The sequence below is a fragment of the Poecilia reticulata genome, chromosome 8, assembly GCF_904066995.2.
Source record: "Poecilia reticulata chromosome 8, P_reticulata-male-v2, whole genome shotgun sequence".
Classification (NCBI taxonomy): domain Eukaryota; kingdom Metazoa; phylum Chordata; class Actinopteri; order Cyprinodontiformes; family Poeciliidae; genus Poecilia; species Poecilia reticulata.
Genome location: NC_088837.1, coordinates 6,718,106 through 6,736,421, shown reverse-complemented (window position 1 = coordinate 6,736,421; position 18,316 = coordinate 6,718,106). Strand labels below are relative to the sequence as shown.

At 38.7% G+C, this 18,316-nt stretch overlaps 1 protein-coding gene across 2 annotated transcripts in view; it reads left to right on the top strand.

Annotated features, from left to right (window-relative positions):
• The window catches only part of LOC103468528 (meiosis inhibitor protein 1), a 67,304-nt gene extending 49,080 nt beyond the window's left edge, over nucleotides 1-18,224 (top strand). The window contains exons 24-32 of one of the 2 annotated variants that reach the window (XM_081609725.1): nucleotides 525-635; nucleotides 5,243-5,433; nucleotides 5,737-5,821; nucleotides 7,634-7,818; nucleotides 11,614-11,695; nucleotides 11,936-12,042; nucleotides 13,335-13,466; nucleotides 16,721-16,833; nucleotides 17,816-18,224. In XM_081609725.1, the coding sequence (XP_081465851.1) occupies nucleotides 525-635; nucleotides 5,243-5,433; nucleotides 5,737-5,821; nucleotides 7,634-7,818; nucleotides 11,614-11,695; nucleotides 11,936-12,042; nucleotides 13,335-13,466; nucleotides 16,721-16,833; nucleotides 17,816-17,870 (1,061 nt within the window). In that variant the 3' untranslated portion in view covers nucleotides 17,871-18,224. Of the gene's footprint in view, nucleotides 1-524; nucleotides 819-5,242; nucleotides 5,434-5,736; nucleotides 5,822-7,633; nucleotides 7,819-11,613; nucleotides 11,696-11,935; nucleotides 12,043-13,334; nucleotides 13,467-16,720; nucleotides 16,834-17,815 lie in introns of those variants that run through there. The other variant, XM_081609726.1, reaches the window with a different exon arrangement.
• The last annotated feature ends 92 nt before the right edge of the window (nucleotides 18,225-18,316 follow it).

Genomic DNA, 18,316 nt, shown 5'->3' with positions numbered 1-18,316 from the left:
ACCCTACTTTGAGTACAAATGCATCTCTGAATGCGAAATTTTAAGTTACGTTCTGTGCATATAATTCTCGTTTAACTCGTTTCGTCGGTTTCAATTAATTTGTGAACGAGTTAATTTCCCTGACGGTTTTCTCGAGGCGGATGATTGGTGAGTTTAACGTGCTCCAATCATCTCATAACCTCAAGAAAGCAAAGTTTGTTTTCTCGAGATCGACTCATTGTCTGGAGAAAACCATCGGGGGAAAAGTACATGCTGAAAAGTTTGTGGCTGTCCCACGACAAAATGTGACCAAAGTCGGTTTTTAAGCACTGGTGCCGACACGGCCCTCTTTGCCACAAAGTATGTTACACATGGTGTGTTTTACTGTTTTGTTGATGATTGTTGTGTAACAAACATGGTTACTTTTACAATTGCAGATTTTGTTACAGAGGATTAACACACTCATTAAGTTACCCAACTTATAAGAACTTAATTAATTTAGAATTATTTCACCTACTGAGGCAGTGTTGATGTGTGTGTGTCAGTCAGTAGCGTTGCTGGGATACTGAAGCCTACCGACACAGAGAGCCTGCTGCCTGCCTTCAACTTCTTGCAGTGCTGCCTGCGTCTGTCCCCGGCACACAGCAGTGACCGAGGTGAGGCACCTTTTCCCTCTGCCTGTTTGACTGAGCTCCCATTTATTTCTGTTCCTGTTTTTCTTGATGTCGCATCATTTAGAAGCGCTGCCTGTTTTTTTTTTTTTTTACTCCTGATCAAAACGTTAAGACTGAGGAAGGAATTACAAACATTCGCATTCGGTACTGGTGGCGTCTAACAAGGTTAGTAATTAGAGCACCAAAATCGAAATAGCAGCAACAGAAAAAAATTGAGTAGATAAATTATGGCATTAAACTGGTTGGGGATTCACGCTGTCATGAATCCCCAATGGGAATGTGGGAAAAAAGATTTCTGTCCTTAAACGTGGAAGGATTGTTGCGCTGACAATCATTTTAATCTTCTTATCTGATTCAAGGGGTTGTTACGGGATATAAAAGTGATGTAGCAATGTTAGTAAATGTTGCAATTGAAGCTATGACCTGTGATAAATGGAAAAATAAGTAAAAACTCTCGCTGTTTTTCTGTTTTGGGCTCACAGCAAACAAAGACCACAGATAACGAGCTGCAGCAAAAATCTAATTCAATATTTTTTTCTCTTCAAAGCAACAAAAAAGTTTCTTCTGGTCAGTTTCTGCTGTTTCATAGTGAAACCTGGTTATAGTTTAAAACCCAGAACACATTACCACCTTTTTACCTTATGAAACTTTCCATGCTGCATTAAACAAATGTCACTGAATATATTACAGGTGTAGACCATAAATGCATAGTACATAGTAATTCCTCTGTCATCTATCCTCTGCGACAGGGTTTCATCATTACACCTCAAAAAATGTGAAAATTGGGAAATATTTCAAAATTTGCCTTCACTCATTTCAGATCTCATTTATTATATAGATTCATTAAACATTAACTACTTTATTTCTTGTAATTTTGATGACTACAGCTTCCAGATATGAAGAACATTACGTAAGATCAATAACAAAATGACAAAATATACAGAAATGTTTATTATTTATCAAACATATTGCTATATCATTGATAAATATTTACTGCATTACATGCCTGCATTAGACACAAATGTTACGAAAGACTAAATGGTGAAAATGCTTTTTTCCCTAACTCTGATACTGACTTTTTTTTTTTTTTTTGCTAGTTATCCATAGTGATGTTGATAAAATTGCACCAAAACCTGCCTGCCTCTGCTTGTCATGAACAGCGAGAACAAATTTACTTGCTCACACAGAATCATGTTGATTAATTTCCGGCATTTCACAGGAACTGAAACAAGCTCCTGTTTAAATTAAAATGAATAAATAAAAATGTGGCTTATCTCCCAAAAACAGCTAAGCTGAAAATTTACAAACCACAATTTGATGCGGCTCATGCATTATTTAACAAAAGTAAAAATGTGGGTTGTTTTTGGTTTTTTTATGCTGAATATTATAAATCCTAACCCTTTCTGACAAAAATGGTCCAGCAGAAATAAACACCAAATTAGTCAAAACAAGCTTTTTGGATTATCATCAATTGCTGCATGGTGATTATGGAACAAAAACATTTTGCTAGCAATTTGCCAAAACTCAGTCAGACAAAACGTAATTAGTGCCTCAGCATTGAATATTTATTTGTTTTCATTTGATTTGTGGATGAACTTTGTTTGCAACAGGAATCCAAACAACCCAAATAAAAAATGTCCTTCCTGAAATCAAAGACAAAACAAATATGTGAACAAAATTACACACACACACACACGCACACACCATCTGATGTGATTGGTTACACAAGTTGAATTTCCCTGCTCATGCCCCCATGGAAGAGAAAAAACTCAGCAGAGGTCAGCAATGAGCTGCTTTGTGGTTAATAAGGTGGCACTTGGTAGCAAGAGAGCAGGGATCCAGATGGGAGGGAAAGTCTTATTACGCCAGTAGTATTTTTCTGTATTAGTGCTTCTGCTGCTGCAGCTGCTTCATGTGTGGTGAGTTCAGTCGTTTCAGCCTGAGGCCAGTGAGTGTTTGAGCCGATGGTGCGGGGATCCTACCAGATTTCTGTTTGGGAAATGGAAATCTTCTGCCAGGACGAGGCTAACCCATACACACACCACTTTACTGCTGGGCCATGTTTTATATGATTACAGCATCATTTTTTATAAGCTTAGGCGATGTAAAAACAGCTGCCATCATAACTTTCCAAGGATTCAAAGTCCTATTGATGAGATTCCAGAAAGACAGCAGGAGTAACCTCTTTTATTTTAGAGAAACTGCTCTCTCTCTCTCTCTCTCTCTCTCTCTCTCTCTCTCTCTCTCTCTCTCTCTCTCTTTCTCTGTTAACATTCACTGTAAAGGGGCATCAAAATAACAATAAGAAAATAGTTCAGATAACTAGGGATGCACAATATTATCGCTATTGACCGATGTTAGATGTAAAGTTTAATTTAACATCAGCCATTCTGTCAAAATAACCAGTATAAATGATGTTTTTATATGACAAACCAGTGACCTGCAGCATAACGTCATGACGTCACGCGCGCCTCAGTGTCAGCAGTGGGGAAGTTTTTTTTAGTGTCAGAAGCTGAGAGCAGAATGGCTGCTCAGCATCACTAACACGAGCAAACTCCAACACTTCAAACCTAATTAACCACCTCTAGAACCACCATTCTGACCGTTGCGATGAGTTCATGGTGGCCAAAAGGAAAAGTGAGAGAGCAGGTAAAAACCTCACCAGCAGTCCATTCTACAAGCTCTGGATAAATATTGGTATTGGTATCAGTTATTGGCCAAATGAGTTTTAGTATATCAGCATATCGGATATCAAAAATCGCATACCGTGCGTCCCTACAGAAAACAATGCTATTATTACATCAATCAGTGTGTTTTCTTTTAGCAGTAATTGTAAAAATTGCTACTGTTAAGTTTTTAAACCATTGTATTATGTTAAGCATTTTAGTTTTTCAAAATTTGTCCTATTATTGAAATCCTTATAGTAAGGGTCAACAGATCGCAGTTTTTTTGGTCAATCATAACCTTTAAAAAGTCTGACCTGCTGATTCTGAACTGGACCGGTGCAATATCAGGTTTTATCGTTGGGATCTGGGTTTGTTTGAGTTTGGTTTTGGATTTTTGTCTTTTTTGGTGTCCCCTAGATTTTTCTGTTTAGCTTGCCATGTTTTCCACTCCTGTTCTTCCTTAGTGATTCTAGTTATGTTCCTTGTTTCTAGTTATTCTAGTTTATCATGTTTCTTTAGTCTAATTATTCTTTAGTGTTAAAATTAATCCCTATTTCCCTGTATTCTCTCCCTCGCTCTCCTTTCTCTTTCCCCCTCTTCAGCCTGGCTCCTGCTCTTGCTGCTCACACCTGCAATTAATTAGCTCATCAGTCCAGGTCTTTTGTCAAGCTCCCAACATTACCAGTATTTAAGCTCCTCTTAGTCGGTCACTACTTGCCTGTTTATCTCGTTTCTTTCTTTACTTCACCTCTTCTCATGGTTCTCTGTGATCTCCTCGTCTCTGATTTTTTTTTTTTTGTGCTTTCCTGGATGTTCCTTTGTGTAAGTTGGTTTCTGGTTTTTGTTTTATTAAATATTCTCAACTATACTTCATCTGTCGCCTGCTGCATTTGGGTCCACTTCAACAACACACCATGACATAATATAAGGTCATACTGCACCTTCAATCATTGATCTCACAACACAATGACAACAGTGGGGTGACTCTGGTTGACCACATGCATGCCGATGGAAACGGTGGGTGATTTTTAGACCTTTGCAGATTTAGATATGATTGGTTTCATGTTAGAATCAGCCAATCGGACAAAATGTAACAAAGGTTGTCAAGATCAGCCTACAAAGGCACAACTTTCCTTTCAAACCTGCATTAATTTCATTCCAGGTTTTTCTTTTCTCATCTTGGAATGGTCACATTTTATACAGCCTGTGAAAAAAAAAATCTGCTGATAGACAAAAAGTGATTCTTCACTGTATTCAGAGCATATTTTTTATTTTTATTTTTGCATTACATAACTCTCCCCTCACAGCCATGTGTGGCTGAGATCAGAAATGATCACTGTATCGCCTCATCTGGAGCCGAAGAAAATTCATCACCTTTTCCCACCGTTGGTAGATTGAAATCTTAATGCTGCCTTGTAGTTTGAAGTTAGACAGAGGTTACACTGTAGGAATATCTGCAGTAAATCGAAAGTGAAGTTTTGTGTTTACTCTGTAAAAAATGGCTAATAATGATCGGGAACTAAGTTTGAGCCTGGGAAGGTATGAAGGAGCCATGATTATGCTCTTAGATTCGATTTCAGAAAGAGACCCTGCTGGTCTGGGTTGTGTGAAATTGTTGCTATAGAATTTGTCAAGCGAGCGATGAAATCAAAATATTGTACTAAAAAGTCTCTACTTATAACTCTGGTGCCCAGACGACCAAACTGGTGGCTTGTTGGTTGTTATTCACGTTCTTGGGGATTAAATGTCTTACCACAAAATCCCAATTGCTCTACTTTGGGAAAATTAAAGAATGATTTGTGATGGTTTTTCCTTTTCCATCGGTACAAAAGGCCACTAACAGAAAAATATTCAGTTAACATGACCTCTGTGTGCAGCTGCATAGCATAAAATGACAAATCCCATGAATGGTCTTCTTTGCAGCGGTCTCTGTGTTGCTCTCCAACCGTGGGCTGATGGACCAGCTGCAGACAGTCGTCTCTTCCTCCTCCTCTTCGTCTTCCTCCTCCGCTCCGTCCCCCCCTCCATCCTCCTGTCCTCCTTTGGCTTTGCTGTGCTGCAGCCATCTTCTCCTCTCCTCCCTCATTACCTTGCAGCGCGTTCACTCCACTCAGGTACACACCGCCGCTCGACTCAGCCCGGCTCTTATCACAACTCCAGAAACACAGAAAAACAGAAACAGTCTAGGGCGAGACACACAACACTCAGCAAAAGTGGCTGTGGCTGTGGAATAGGGAACAATTGCATTCATTTGATATGTATCACAGTGCAAATCTGCTCTGCTTTGTTCTGCTCACAATGGAGGTGTAATACATTCTTGAATACGACGATTTTAACCTTAATCCTTAACTCTGATTGCCTCGCACTTACATTTTTTTTTCCTCTTTCCTCTCTCGCATTTTTGTCTCTTTTGTAAGGTTCATAAGAGCGTCATTTGGAGTCTGGACACGGCCGTGCACCAACTGTTTTGCCAAAAACGAAACACAGACAATCTCTTGCTGGGTAACGACAATGTTTTTAATGTTTTAAGACTAATTCTTTCAGGAAAAAAAAGGTTTAAGTGTGATTTTTTTTAAATTAATTTTTGATTGACTCGTGGTTTTGTTTTTTGTCTCTGTTCATGTCTGCAACCTGCCACTCACCAGCTGCGTTTCAATTGAATTTGAAATTACACAAACTGGAATTACGAAAATAAATTCACAAAATTGAGACGAGCCAATTTAGAAAAAAATCATGTTTTTCGATTAAAAAAAACAAATTGTGCTACGATTATGTACTTTTTCCATCTGCATCAAAATTGGTGCAACAAAAACTTGTTTTTTTCTTCATCAAACCAGTTTGCATACAGCAGCAACATGCTGATTTTCGTCAGACCTTTTCACATGAACAAGCTTATTCACATGTGATTTTAATTTCATCTCTTTATAAATGAAAATATTTTGGTTTTTTCAACATTCGCAGAATGTCAAGAATGTTTTGCGCACATCTCTAATGGAGACACACTTAATGACACACTTTAGTGTTTTCCCAAGCAGTCTGGTTAGCACAAGTTCTCCCAGAGTATGAAGCATTTTTACATGCTGCGTGAATCACAGGATCCTAATCCGACTCTCTTACCTACATTTTGCATAAAGTTCTGCAAACTTCCTGTCAGAGCTTCATCTTTAGTGGAGTCTCCTAACCCCATGCTTGCGTTTCACGTTCACTCATCATATTAAATGTCCCACAAACCACTGTGGCGCTCGTAGACAGATCATCCCTGCTGCTCCTGTGTCTCTGTCTGTCAGCTGAATAAGTAGCCTGTCAGGGTCACTGTGATTTATTGGCTCCCTCCTTCTGCGCACCGATCTCTCTTTCCCTCCCTCTCTGCTCGCTCCTCTCCATCTCACTGTCTCAGTTTTTAGCTCCCCAATGTTTGCCGTTCCAGCACTGCTTTTTTTTTTTTATCTCTGTCGTAATTTCCTCTTTTGTGCGCACTAATTAGGGCTCCTTCCTCAGGGCGATTAGATCTGGGTGTTCATGGCGTCAGTGTGTTTCAGATGGTTGGCCCATTTTAGTTTGGATTCTTCTCTTTTAGTCATAGTTTTTGGGCTTGGTTATTGCTCCTTAGACCTTCTCTCTCTCTCTCTGCACCCAGACATCTTCAACTCGTTACCTGAGCTCTCCGACACGTATCAGTTCAAAAATTGCTCTGGTTTGCCTTTACTTGTTTCCACTCTGCCTCAGTTTCTGCTGCTGTTAGGTTTTTCCAATCATTCAGTCAGTTATGTACAACTCTGAACTTTTACAACTTGTGTTTGCTGTTTTCTTTCCATGTCTGTCTTGTCTTTGTTCACCAGTTTATTCATCAGATCTTCTGGTGAAAATAACATTTCCGGCAATTCTGTCAGTTTTTTTAAATTACTATTTAACATCATTAGGTGACATTTATTCTTGCAGCAATAAATCAAAATTCCTATCATTAGATGTTTTTTACGATAAATGATAAACGATCCGATTACAGAGGAGGTTCACAAGGTGTGGAGGCGGCTTAAGTCACACAGATATTTATCCAAAATGTGGCCTCCAAATATGTTTACCCACTTCTAAAACAGAGACTGTATTAGAATAGATGCAGTAATTCATGCAAAAGGAGCCCCAGCCAAGTGCAAACACTGAGCAGTACATGGAGATACTTTTCATCCGCTGTAAGCCATATCCATTAATCTATTAACAATGTATGAGTCTCACTTTCTAAATTAAACTGCTGAAATAATTTAATGAAATGCACCTTTTTTATTTTTTATCTTACCACTTTCTCATTTTCCTCTCTAGTCAGCTACCTTCGGATGCTGCAGGCTTTGCTTGACGTTGACCTGGCGTCACCAGTGGTGTGTCTGAGCACCGGGCCCGGACTAGTCGGGCCCCGGCCTCTGGCGCCTGAAGATGGAGCGCTCTACCCACTTGGCTCGACGGGGGCCCAGTGCCTCCTAATCACTCTCAGTGGTCTTCTTATGCAGGTGCTGCACGACATATGGAATCACGTTCTGCAATATTCATGTCAGCAATATCACAGTCGCAAAGGAGTGCTTGAATGGTGTTATTATTATGCTGTAATTCAAATTCTATATGCAAATTTTTTATGCCGACACTAAATATGACCTGCGGTTTCCTAGTACAGAGCTGTACAATATATCATTATTGCAGTGCAGTGTCAGCCTGGCCCACATGAATATCCAACAGTGAAAGTTGGTAATTGAAATTGAAAGTGTCACACTTTACATATTAACGTTTGAGTACGTTCTAAGTTTATTTATTTTGCACCTTTCATAGATTAGTGATCCTGAAGTGCTTCACAGAAAACATGATTAAATTAAAACATTAATAAAAAAACAAAGGGCAAATTAAATGGTGCAAATAATGATCCTGTTAGGAGTTTAGGACCCGTTGAATTTGATCCATGTGTTAAGTGTGTTACTGTAGTTTAGACAAGAGGAAATATAAGCATCAATAACCGTCTCCATTGTTTAGAAATGTTTCTAAAATCAGAAATTGGTTTGAACAAGTTGTTTTAAGAGACGTTGATTGGTTAGAAAAAGATTATTTTTCAAGTTTTTTTTTTGTTCAAAGTTCAGTTCAAAGGAGTTATTTTGTAACAAGTTTGTAATTAGATTTTGCCATTCAAGCAATTTAGTTTTAAGATTTCACGGTTTTTTGAAGTCGCAGTACAGCTTAAATCAAAGAGACAGGAGATGATATAATGTTAAAAGATTTATATATATTCACCCAGTTGACCAGATCATAAAATGAAAACAAAAACAATGGGACCAACGCAAAGCCTTGGAGAACACCTCAATTTAGGTTATTACAGTTATTACAGTCTGGCATGTTGTGGTTTATATACTAAAGTTTATGTTCACAAAAATGATATCTAAACCACTATAAAGCAATTCCACAGGTTACCACCAAACAAACAGCTAACTAACTAACTAACTAACTAACTAACTAACTAACTAACTAACTAACTAACTAACTAACTAACAGTGCTGTAGTCAAGCTGGCGATATTAATAATATCAAATTGTTGTTGACCGAATTGGTTTTTATAAGAAACTTTATGCTGCTCCAGAAAAGACAGCAGCTGGTCGTCTTCAGCTTTTCCCCAACATTTTTTAAGTACAAGGTCATTTAGAAATAAACTTGTTTTCATTTGTTGAGACGAGTCCAAGCTGTGTTTCTTCAGCATGTTTAGAAGTGAAGGGAACAGAGTCGTTTTTGGAGGGGCAGATTAGTAACATCCACAATGCCGGAGCCAATTAGACCAAACACTATTCATGTGTTTTAGGGTGATGCTAATGTTGTGAAAATGCATTAAAGTCTGAACAGTAAAGAACACGCAGCTAGAGCTGCAATAGAATAGATCAGATGCTCACGCAGAGTTTCCCCCAGAGTTTTATAAGCCTGGCGGGCCACCAGGCTTGACTTGTGCCCCCACCAGGCTAAGAGTTGTTTTGTTTATTTCTTGTAGGTTTTCTTTTTAAGCACCAGTTCCTGCCGATCTTTACTGGTCTACATGCTGAGAACTTCAGCAAATGAAGTCATAAGCCATGGATAAAGAATCAACAAATTTTGGACACTAATGAAACGACTGAAACAAATGTTTTTGTGTTTGCCCTTTTTAAGACTTTATAGTTGGAGTTTCGATATTGCTAAGAATATCATCCAATAAAACATAATTGCCTAGTCATTTTCAAATTTCCTGTCAACTTAAAAAAAAATGTAACTCAAAAACATGGTGGGCCACAGGATGACAGCCCTACGCTCCTACCGCCAGGCTTAGCAAGCTTTCTGTGGGAAACCCTGCTGATGTTTTTATAAAGATGAGCAGAAGTTTAAATTATTTCCATCTATTTCTGAATTGGTGATGAGATTTGTTCACAGAAACTGCACGGCTATTTTGAAGAGTAGACTGTGTGTCTCTCTAGAAATGCAAAGACAATAGAAGCTATAAATGCACATCACAGTTTTTAAATTTTTAAGCACTATAAATGCTTTTGCAAGGCCTGTATGTGTCTTGTAATACTGTGTCTCTGCTGCAGCGCACCAACCTTTGGCTCCTTATCTCCCCTTTGTGTAAAAAAATAAATAAAAGCGGTAGCGCGATGGTTCAGTGCTCTGTGGTCTGCTGCTCTGCAGCTGATATGAGTAACAGTTCCCAAACCACTCCTCTGCTATTTTGCTCTCTCTACTCTTGGTTCTTTGGTTCAGCTGCAGAAGGAAAGCGCCACGGCTCCTCTCTTCTCCCTCCGTTTGTGTTTGCATCCTCATCTGGCTGGAGGATTTGCTCCAGTCCCTTCACCGATTCTCTCGCCTCCTTCTGCCCGTCCCATTAACTCCTGTCTCTCTCCCTCTCTGTCTGTAGCTTAGGTTATAATTCCACTGTTGTTTTATACATCTTCCTGGCCTACTTCTGTAATTTTGGACACCATGCAGCGCTCCCTGTCAGCTTCTGTACTGTGGGAGAAGCATGCATTATTAAAACCTTGCTCAGTCACTGTCACCCGTGTCATCTTGTTGTCCTTTCTGTGTCTGAATGCGTCTCTGTCCATCTGCGAGCATGTGTCTGCGTTTTTTGTTTCTCCCTCTGCATCTGTTGCTTTATTTTCTCCCAAGTGAGCTCATATTATTATTATTTCTTCAACAAAATTATTGTATTTTTTCAAAATTTGCAAGAGCTTATCCTGCTTTACCTGCTTGAAGAATAAAATAAAATTCTCTCTACTGTTTTGCCCAGTAAACATTTGTGTTTTCCAGGATACGACTGTTTAAATACACAAGGCCGTCTTAGCTATTTGTTAAAAATCTGCCAATTGAGTTTTTATACCGGAGAGATTGAACAACTCGCACCTTTCTGCATCTGCCAGCTTATCACAGCAATCTAATGACAAATGTAACTGCTGAAGACGCATCAGGCCGTCGCAGCTTGCAATTTGTCACTGTCGCCTCACTTTCTTACTGTTGTCAAGATGACATACGAGCGTAGTGACGGAGCGCTCCCGACTCCCTTATGCGTTTCCTTTTGTGTAGAAGGATCCTTTCATCAGTCCAGACCGGTTCTGTGATTAAGAAGTGGTGCTGAGCGCGGCCGTTCCTCACCTCTGTCATCTCTTAAAGAACTGTGGAAACAAAAATATTTTTGTTGGGTTCATTAAAGATTTTCAAGTCGATTTGTTTCCACATTGCTAGAAGAAATAGCTTGTACTTTTTTTTAATAGGGTATCACAATTAAGGCACAAACTTCAGTGTATTTCATCTGGATTTTAATTGATTAACCAGAAAAAGAAGCGGCTTAGATAAATGGATATTCATGTGTTAGAATGGCAGTCAAAGTCCACACCTTGAAATTAGACATTGAAATTCAATGTTCATAGATGCTCTCCAACCCATTTGACTGAGGTTTAGGAAAGAAACGTCTTTACGACTTAGCACAAAAGATTTGTAACGAAAGCTTGTTCTTTAAAGTATGAACACAGAAAGGCTGAAAAAATTCACAGATTGTGTCAGATGTTTTGATCATTTGCATCATTTTCTTTCGACTTCACAGTTGCCTCGATATCAAACTATCAATCACATAAAATTCCCAAAAAACACATTGAACAATGTAACAACGTTAAGTCGCTTGTTCTCGAGCGTTTTTTGTAAACATGAGCTGCTGATATTTCACATGCGTTTTCTCAGTAGATAAGTCATAATTTCAGCTCTCCAGTTCTGTATTGTTGGATTCTCTAACGGTCGTGTGGATGTTTTCCTTCTCAGAAACACGAGTTGCTGCTGAGAACGTCTGTGAACTGTCTGAGCTCCCTCCTTGGCTTCCTTAAAAGAAAGAATCCTGATATAGGTACAAAACAGCTGAAATAGTTCATTAATAAGTCATTGCATTGAACTTATGTCATGCAGCCCTCAAGTTCTTCTATTTAAATCAATATATATATATTTATTTTTGTTAACACTGCAGCACAAACCACGTTTTACAATCTTTGATGTTTTAGAACATTTTAGTCTTTTAGTTTTCTGTGTTTGGACTGTGAATTTTAATTTTCCTCTTCTTTTCTTTTGGTTTGTCTCTTGTTTTAATTAGCCAAGCAGGCAGTGTGTCAGCCTTGGTCTCAGTTCCTCCTCGACTGCAATTTCAGCTCAGGAGAAAAATGCCTTCTGCACCCCGCTCTTCTCAGACTCATCACACTTGTAAGATATTTCCCACAAACGCTTCTCTGAGCATGAAAATTTAATGTGTATCGTAATATAAACGTGTTTACATAACCAGGGTAAAGGGTGAATATTGTGTTATGCAGGTTAATGCAAGAGAACTGCAGAAAAAGACTTGAATGTTTCATTCAGATATTGCTGGGAAGAAATAGCTGGAACTACTAGATATCTCTAGTCCTGAAACAAACCAACGCATCTGGGATTTCTGTCATGATTTAATTGATTTGGTCAAATAAAGTGCCACCTTAATTGTTCGCTTTGCAGTCTCATCAGGACGCTGCAAAGTCTTTTCGTGATTGTAGCGGCCTAAAATTACTGATTTTGCAGTACATTTTTCAAAAAGCTGCGTCCAGTGTTGCAGATTTTTTTTAAGCCTTATTTTTGCCATAGCATGTTTTTATCATATTTAAAGTACAAATAACATTTTCAAGTACTTTCTTGAAATAGCACGCATATCCCTTCCGTGGACTTAAGAGACGGGGTAACTTTGGAACCCAGAAGTTTTTTTAGTCTGTGCACTGTCCCGATTATTAAGGTTTTTTTTGGGTGTGGTTTCGGGAACTGACGGTCTGACGGGACAGTTCCCCCCTTTGACACCGTCTGACCGTAACATTTGGCGTGTTCCTTCTGAGCATTACCCTTGCACCGCGAGAGGGATAACATAAATAAAATCATGACCTGAGGAGTGATAAAAGTGCAAAAGAAGAAGTCCATATTTGTCATTCAAGTTAACATGAGTGATAAGCTAATCCTACAGAATAGACTCAAAACGGCTTATGCAAACAAAAGAAAAGGCAATTTTTACCGATTGGTGTAACACATGCTTTCGGACCCAACAGGCTCAGTATCTGAGATAACTCACCATTTTTATGGTTACCATCTTGAATAAATAGTTTGCAACACTGTGCAAAAATGGCAGCTGCCAGGATTGTTTAGCTCCTTTAGTTCTTATGGTGTTAATTAGTGTCACATTCAGTCCGCTGCATGGAACCATGTCCAGTTTCAAAGGACTTTGTGCTGTGGCAAAAGGAACAAGAGCCTCATTTAATCCACTTTGTGTTGTAATATTTGCAAGACAAGATAGGCACTACTTTTAAATCCCACCCTAATGTACATTTAATGAAATATTAACTAACATATGATTGTCTGTGTGTTTTATCGACGACTCGGTTCTTCACAATCCGAACCCTCATTCGCTTGCTGTGCCTGCGGAAGAGTTGTGCATTTCTATTTTTCTGGGGAGGTTTTCTGATTGTGTGCCTTGTTTGCAGTTGTTGCAGTACGGCAGCACAGCGGTCCTGTGGGAGCCGGACCTGCTCCGTGTGATTGATACTGTGGAGAGGAGTGGGATAAAGGAGCTCAACCACGAGGCGGCACGGGCGCTAAGGTCGCTTCTTGCACAGGTGAGCCATGTGCACAAACATTGTGAGGATTCTGACAGAATCCAAACAGGTGGAACCATTATAGACCGCCATTTTCTCGGCGTGGAACGTTCCCTCAAAACAGCAGCACGTTGTCGGCCAGCAGAAATATGCAATTTATTGCCTCGGGGTGTTTCACGTATAATTTATGAGTGCATATTTATGGAAAGATCAAAACTAATCTGAGGGCAGTGATTACGGGTTAATGTTCGTGCAATCTAATTGCAAAACCGAGTTATCACAATGGGGCGGTAATTACCTGAGCAGCGTGTCGCAGGCAATCAGCTTTTTGGAATAACTCTGTCAATAACGATACAAACATGTCAAAAAAACCAAATGATGTTGAAAAGAGTCTTCTGAAGTATGATTACATTTATTAAAAATAATGATGTGCTTATGTCCACAGCAGGCATCCGTATTGCCATAAAGATGTGTGCCATTAAACTGGAAAATGAGCACATTTGCAAAGGAATAAATTTTAAAAAAAAATTTCTTCCTGTATGAAATCAGTCAGAGGCTTTGTTTGCGTCTTTGTGCTCAGTTTGCTGCAAACAAAAGAAGATGCACAAGAAGTACATTATTCTGGTCACCAGCCAATTTTTTCAGTGCATCTTTAGTTGACATAAAAGCCTCACACTTTATGATTTCAATCTGGATAAATATAAATCAATTAGGGATGCACCAATCCCCTTTTTCAACTTCTGATGCTGATGTAGATTTATGAGCTTTTGTACCGACCCGATACAGAAATATAGAGCTGAAATGTATATTTTTTTTAAATACAGACATAAATGTACTGGTTGGTTGTACAAATGTATATGATAACTGCACCGGTACAGCACATGCACCATTGGCTTCATAAGTTTGGTCAAACATGTAAAAACAACACAACTTTGATTTGTTCAGTCAGTTCAGATAGGAATATAACAGCCAATGTCAAATAAATAATAAAGAAACTCAGACAACAGGTTGACTAACATGTAAAAATTAAACTGCAACAACCCTTCTTTTAAACGGTTCACAAAGAGCAATTAGGATATCTAGATATAATGTAAAATAAACAATAAAGTCTGACTTCTCTGAGAGCACAAAGCATGGAATTAGACTGAATTTTGTTCACTATCGGTAACGATACAGATATAAGCATCATATCAGAGAATCTCTCATTTTTGGTAGACACAAACAATTTAACCGTGTCATTTTCCTCTGTTGTTAGAGTTTCTCTGCTTTGTTGTGATCCCAGTTCTGACACAAACGTCACTCAGATCATCCTCGCTAAAAACGTGCTGCCTAAACAGCATCCTCGTTGTCATCCTCGTCAGCTTTACAGCGAGACCTGCCAGGATCACTTGAGGACGTTGCAAAACGCAGACAGCGTCAGGTCGAATAGATTGAATCTGAATCAGAAATGACCAGAACGGCATTTGGTATTCAGTAAAGAGCTCCGAGTACAAGAGTGACAGGATGACGGCATGATGGCACATTCACTGGAGCAGCTCCCAGTGCCCCAGTGAATCCTGAACTATGTGACTGCATGCAAATGCGTCAGTCTGTCTGCGCCTTCACGTACTGTTCCTTTAAATACATGTTTATGTTTCCAAAAGCTCGGATTGTTCAGATTCTGCCCTCAAAGCTTGTTTTATGTTTTCCGCTGCTATCTCCATTAGTTAAAACTGACACACATTAAGCTTCACGGTACAACCTGTTCACTAATGATGGATGTGGAACCAAATGATGGCATATCAGTCACCTATGTGTCTGTGTGCTTTGAGGACATTTACCAGTTTAACTCTGGGTTGTTCACTGGAAGACTATGGAACCTCATAGTCGGTGTGTGTTTCTGTATAACTAATGGGCCACTTTGATTGGTCAAATGCCTCGTCTTTGGCTTCATCAAAGTGATGGCGCTTGAAAGATTTTCACTCAAATCTCTATTTGTCTCATTTGTTGGATACATTTGGTGATTTTTTTCCGCCTCCTTGCTTTTTCTTCCTCCATCTGTTTCACATTCAAAATGATATGATACAGCTTTAATCTTCCTTTCTTTTGAACATTTGACCAGATTAAAAACCCATAACATGTGTTTTAAAAAATTGTATTTCCATCTAATCACCGTCTTTCAGAGTTGGACATAAAGAGCCGTTATATAAGGAGTGTTTCAGTGATTTTTATTTCTGCTAACCTACGATGGAATAATCAGTTTTTGTTTTATGAAAGGTTCAATATTTAATGAGAGCAGACGCTTTGGGAAGGCGGTTTGTTATTCCTAGTGATGTTCAAAAGCCACAGTTCTGATTTCACCAACTAGTACAAAAACACAATGGAGCTGATTTAACAAAGCAGTTTGTTAAATCAGCTCCATGTTGGGAGGTAGAGAACCTGAGAAGTTGGCCCATCACCTTCCTCAAATCAGACAAAATTTGTGTCAAACGTTTGTGCTGCAAATTTTTTTGTTTGTGCCGCTATCATTTTAAAGACATTAAGAAATGTTTCTACTGGTCATAAAAAGTCAACCTGCGCCCCCCCCCCTCCAAGTTCTTCAAAATAAAATAATTTGGCGTCAATCAACTCGACTAGTTTTGTGCCGGTTTGTGCTGCCAAAAAAAATTGTTTGTGCTGCTTTGGCTTTGAAAATATTAATAAATGTTTAAAGGTAATTTTGATTATGTAAAAGTGTAAGAGCTGGTCGACTTTTTGACCTTTAAACTTTCATTAACATCTTCAAAGCCAAAGCAGCACAAACAAAAAAAATTTCTGCACAAACGTAGTCGAGTTGATTGACACATATTTTGTCTGATTTGAAGAAGGTGGGTGGGGGCTGGTTGACCTTTCATGACCTCTGGAAACATTTCTTAATATCTTTAAAATTATAGTGGCACAAACAAAAATTTTGATGCACAAATGTACCACAAACATTTGACACCAATTTTGTCTGATTTGAAGACAAACGTTTCCACATCATGTCAGGTTACAGCAACAAACTGACACCAAGTAGTGGATGATAGTGAAAGAAAAGAATATGTGGTCATCTTGAAGTACAAAAATATGAAAGAATCAATTTCCAAGTGAACTTTGACTGGGCCATTCTAGCACATAACCATTCTCTGACCATTGTAGCTCTGGCTGTGTCGTTGTCCTCCTCTGAGCTCAGTTCAACTTTCCTCCGAGTTAAAGAGGATCTCTTAATGTTGCTGGTCTCACCTGGCTCTAAACTTAAGATCATATCGTTCTTTTAGGTCCAGAGCAGCGTTCCACTTCCTACGGAGGACCACAAGCTGAGAGTCAGAAAACTGCTGGAGTCGCTCGAACCACAGACATCTGCTGAGAGCTGCAGCGTGTCCAACGTTTTGTATCCATAGCCTGAAGTGAATCGAACTCGTTCACATCAAACACAGTCAGATAATCCAGTAGGTGGTAAACGCTTCCTTACACACAACCTGCTAAGCTCCTAAACGAGACCCTGATTATTTCTGTAAAATATGAGTTACAACATTTCATTTCCCTTTGGGATGAATAAAGTATTTTTGAGTTGAATTAAAAGCATAAATACCAGTTATACTGCAGTTTATGTCTAAACACTTCCATTTAGTTGGTTTTTCTTGAAGTTTTTTAATGTTTGTTGAATTTTTGAACATAATCATGTCGTCCAGTTCGTCAGCACTTTTTCTAACACATACAATCACAGGTAGGATGTTTTTTTTATTTATTTTTTGACTATTATTTTGAGAAAGCTACAGCTCAAAAAATGAGAATTTCATGAAAAATGTCAATATTTTCAGAAAGTAAAACTCGCATTATACAGATTCGAACGTCTGGTAACGAGTCATTCATTTGATTCAGGTGTGCTGGAAGAGAATTACATCTAAAATCTGAAGGACAGCAGCTTTTGAGGAGTAGTTTTTTACTTTTTCTGAATTTTCTGAGACATTGAATTTTGGCTTTTGAGTAACTGTAGGCTATAATTATCAAAATTTACAAATAAAAAAATGAAGGCTGGAAATATTTGACTTTGTGTGATAAGTCAAATATGAGTTTCACTTCCTGAAATGAGGGACACGAAATATTGAACTTTTTTTAGCTGTATCTCTACAGACTTTCTAATATGGATTTTAATCTTATGATTCTTTTTGCTCCTGTAAATCTGACCTGCGATAAAAGAAAGCAAATGATTCACAATAAGTTAAACTCTATGATCTATGACAGAATATCTACTTAAGTAATTGTGGGTTTGTTTTGGAGAAAGTTGTTTCTTGTTTAAAGTGTTTGCTGCTAAATTATTCACATCCAAGCCTTCACCCTTGGCTTTATTGACCCTTAACTCATCCCGTCAGAAACGTCGGAGACGTGTCCCTCTGTGTGTCTGAGTTCTCTCTGAAAACAGCCTGATTTTGTTTTTTTGTTTTTGTTTTGTTTTTTCATTTCTAAATCTTTCTTTCTTCTTTCTGGCTGTGTTCCTCACCGTACCTCCTTTATCTAACAGCCGCTCAGCAGATTACGATGAAGGTTTTTGTTGAAGGGAGAAAAGAAAAAAAAAAGATCTGACATTGATTGTGCAGAGAGGAAGGCCTTCGCTGCCAAAAAGGAGCAGATTTTGGCGTCGCTCCTGAGAGAGCAAGAAATGTCATTGTAGAACAAAAAACGTCCTTGGTGACATTTTTCTGCAACGTTTGTTGTGTTTACTGCTGGTGGAATGTTGTTTGGGTTTTTTTAGAAGACAAATAAACCACCGTTTAGGACTGACTGCTATCGTCTTTATTGTTTTTAAACTACATCTTCAGTGTCTCACGGAGGTATTGAGAAACTTTCTTACTGTTGTGCACTACAAATTAACG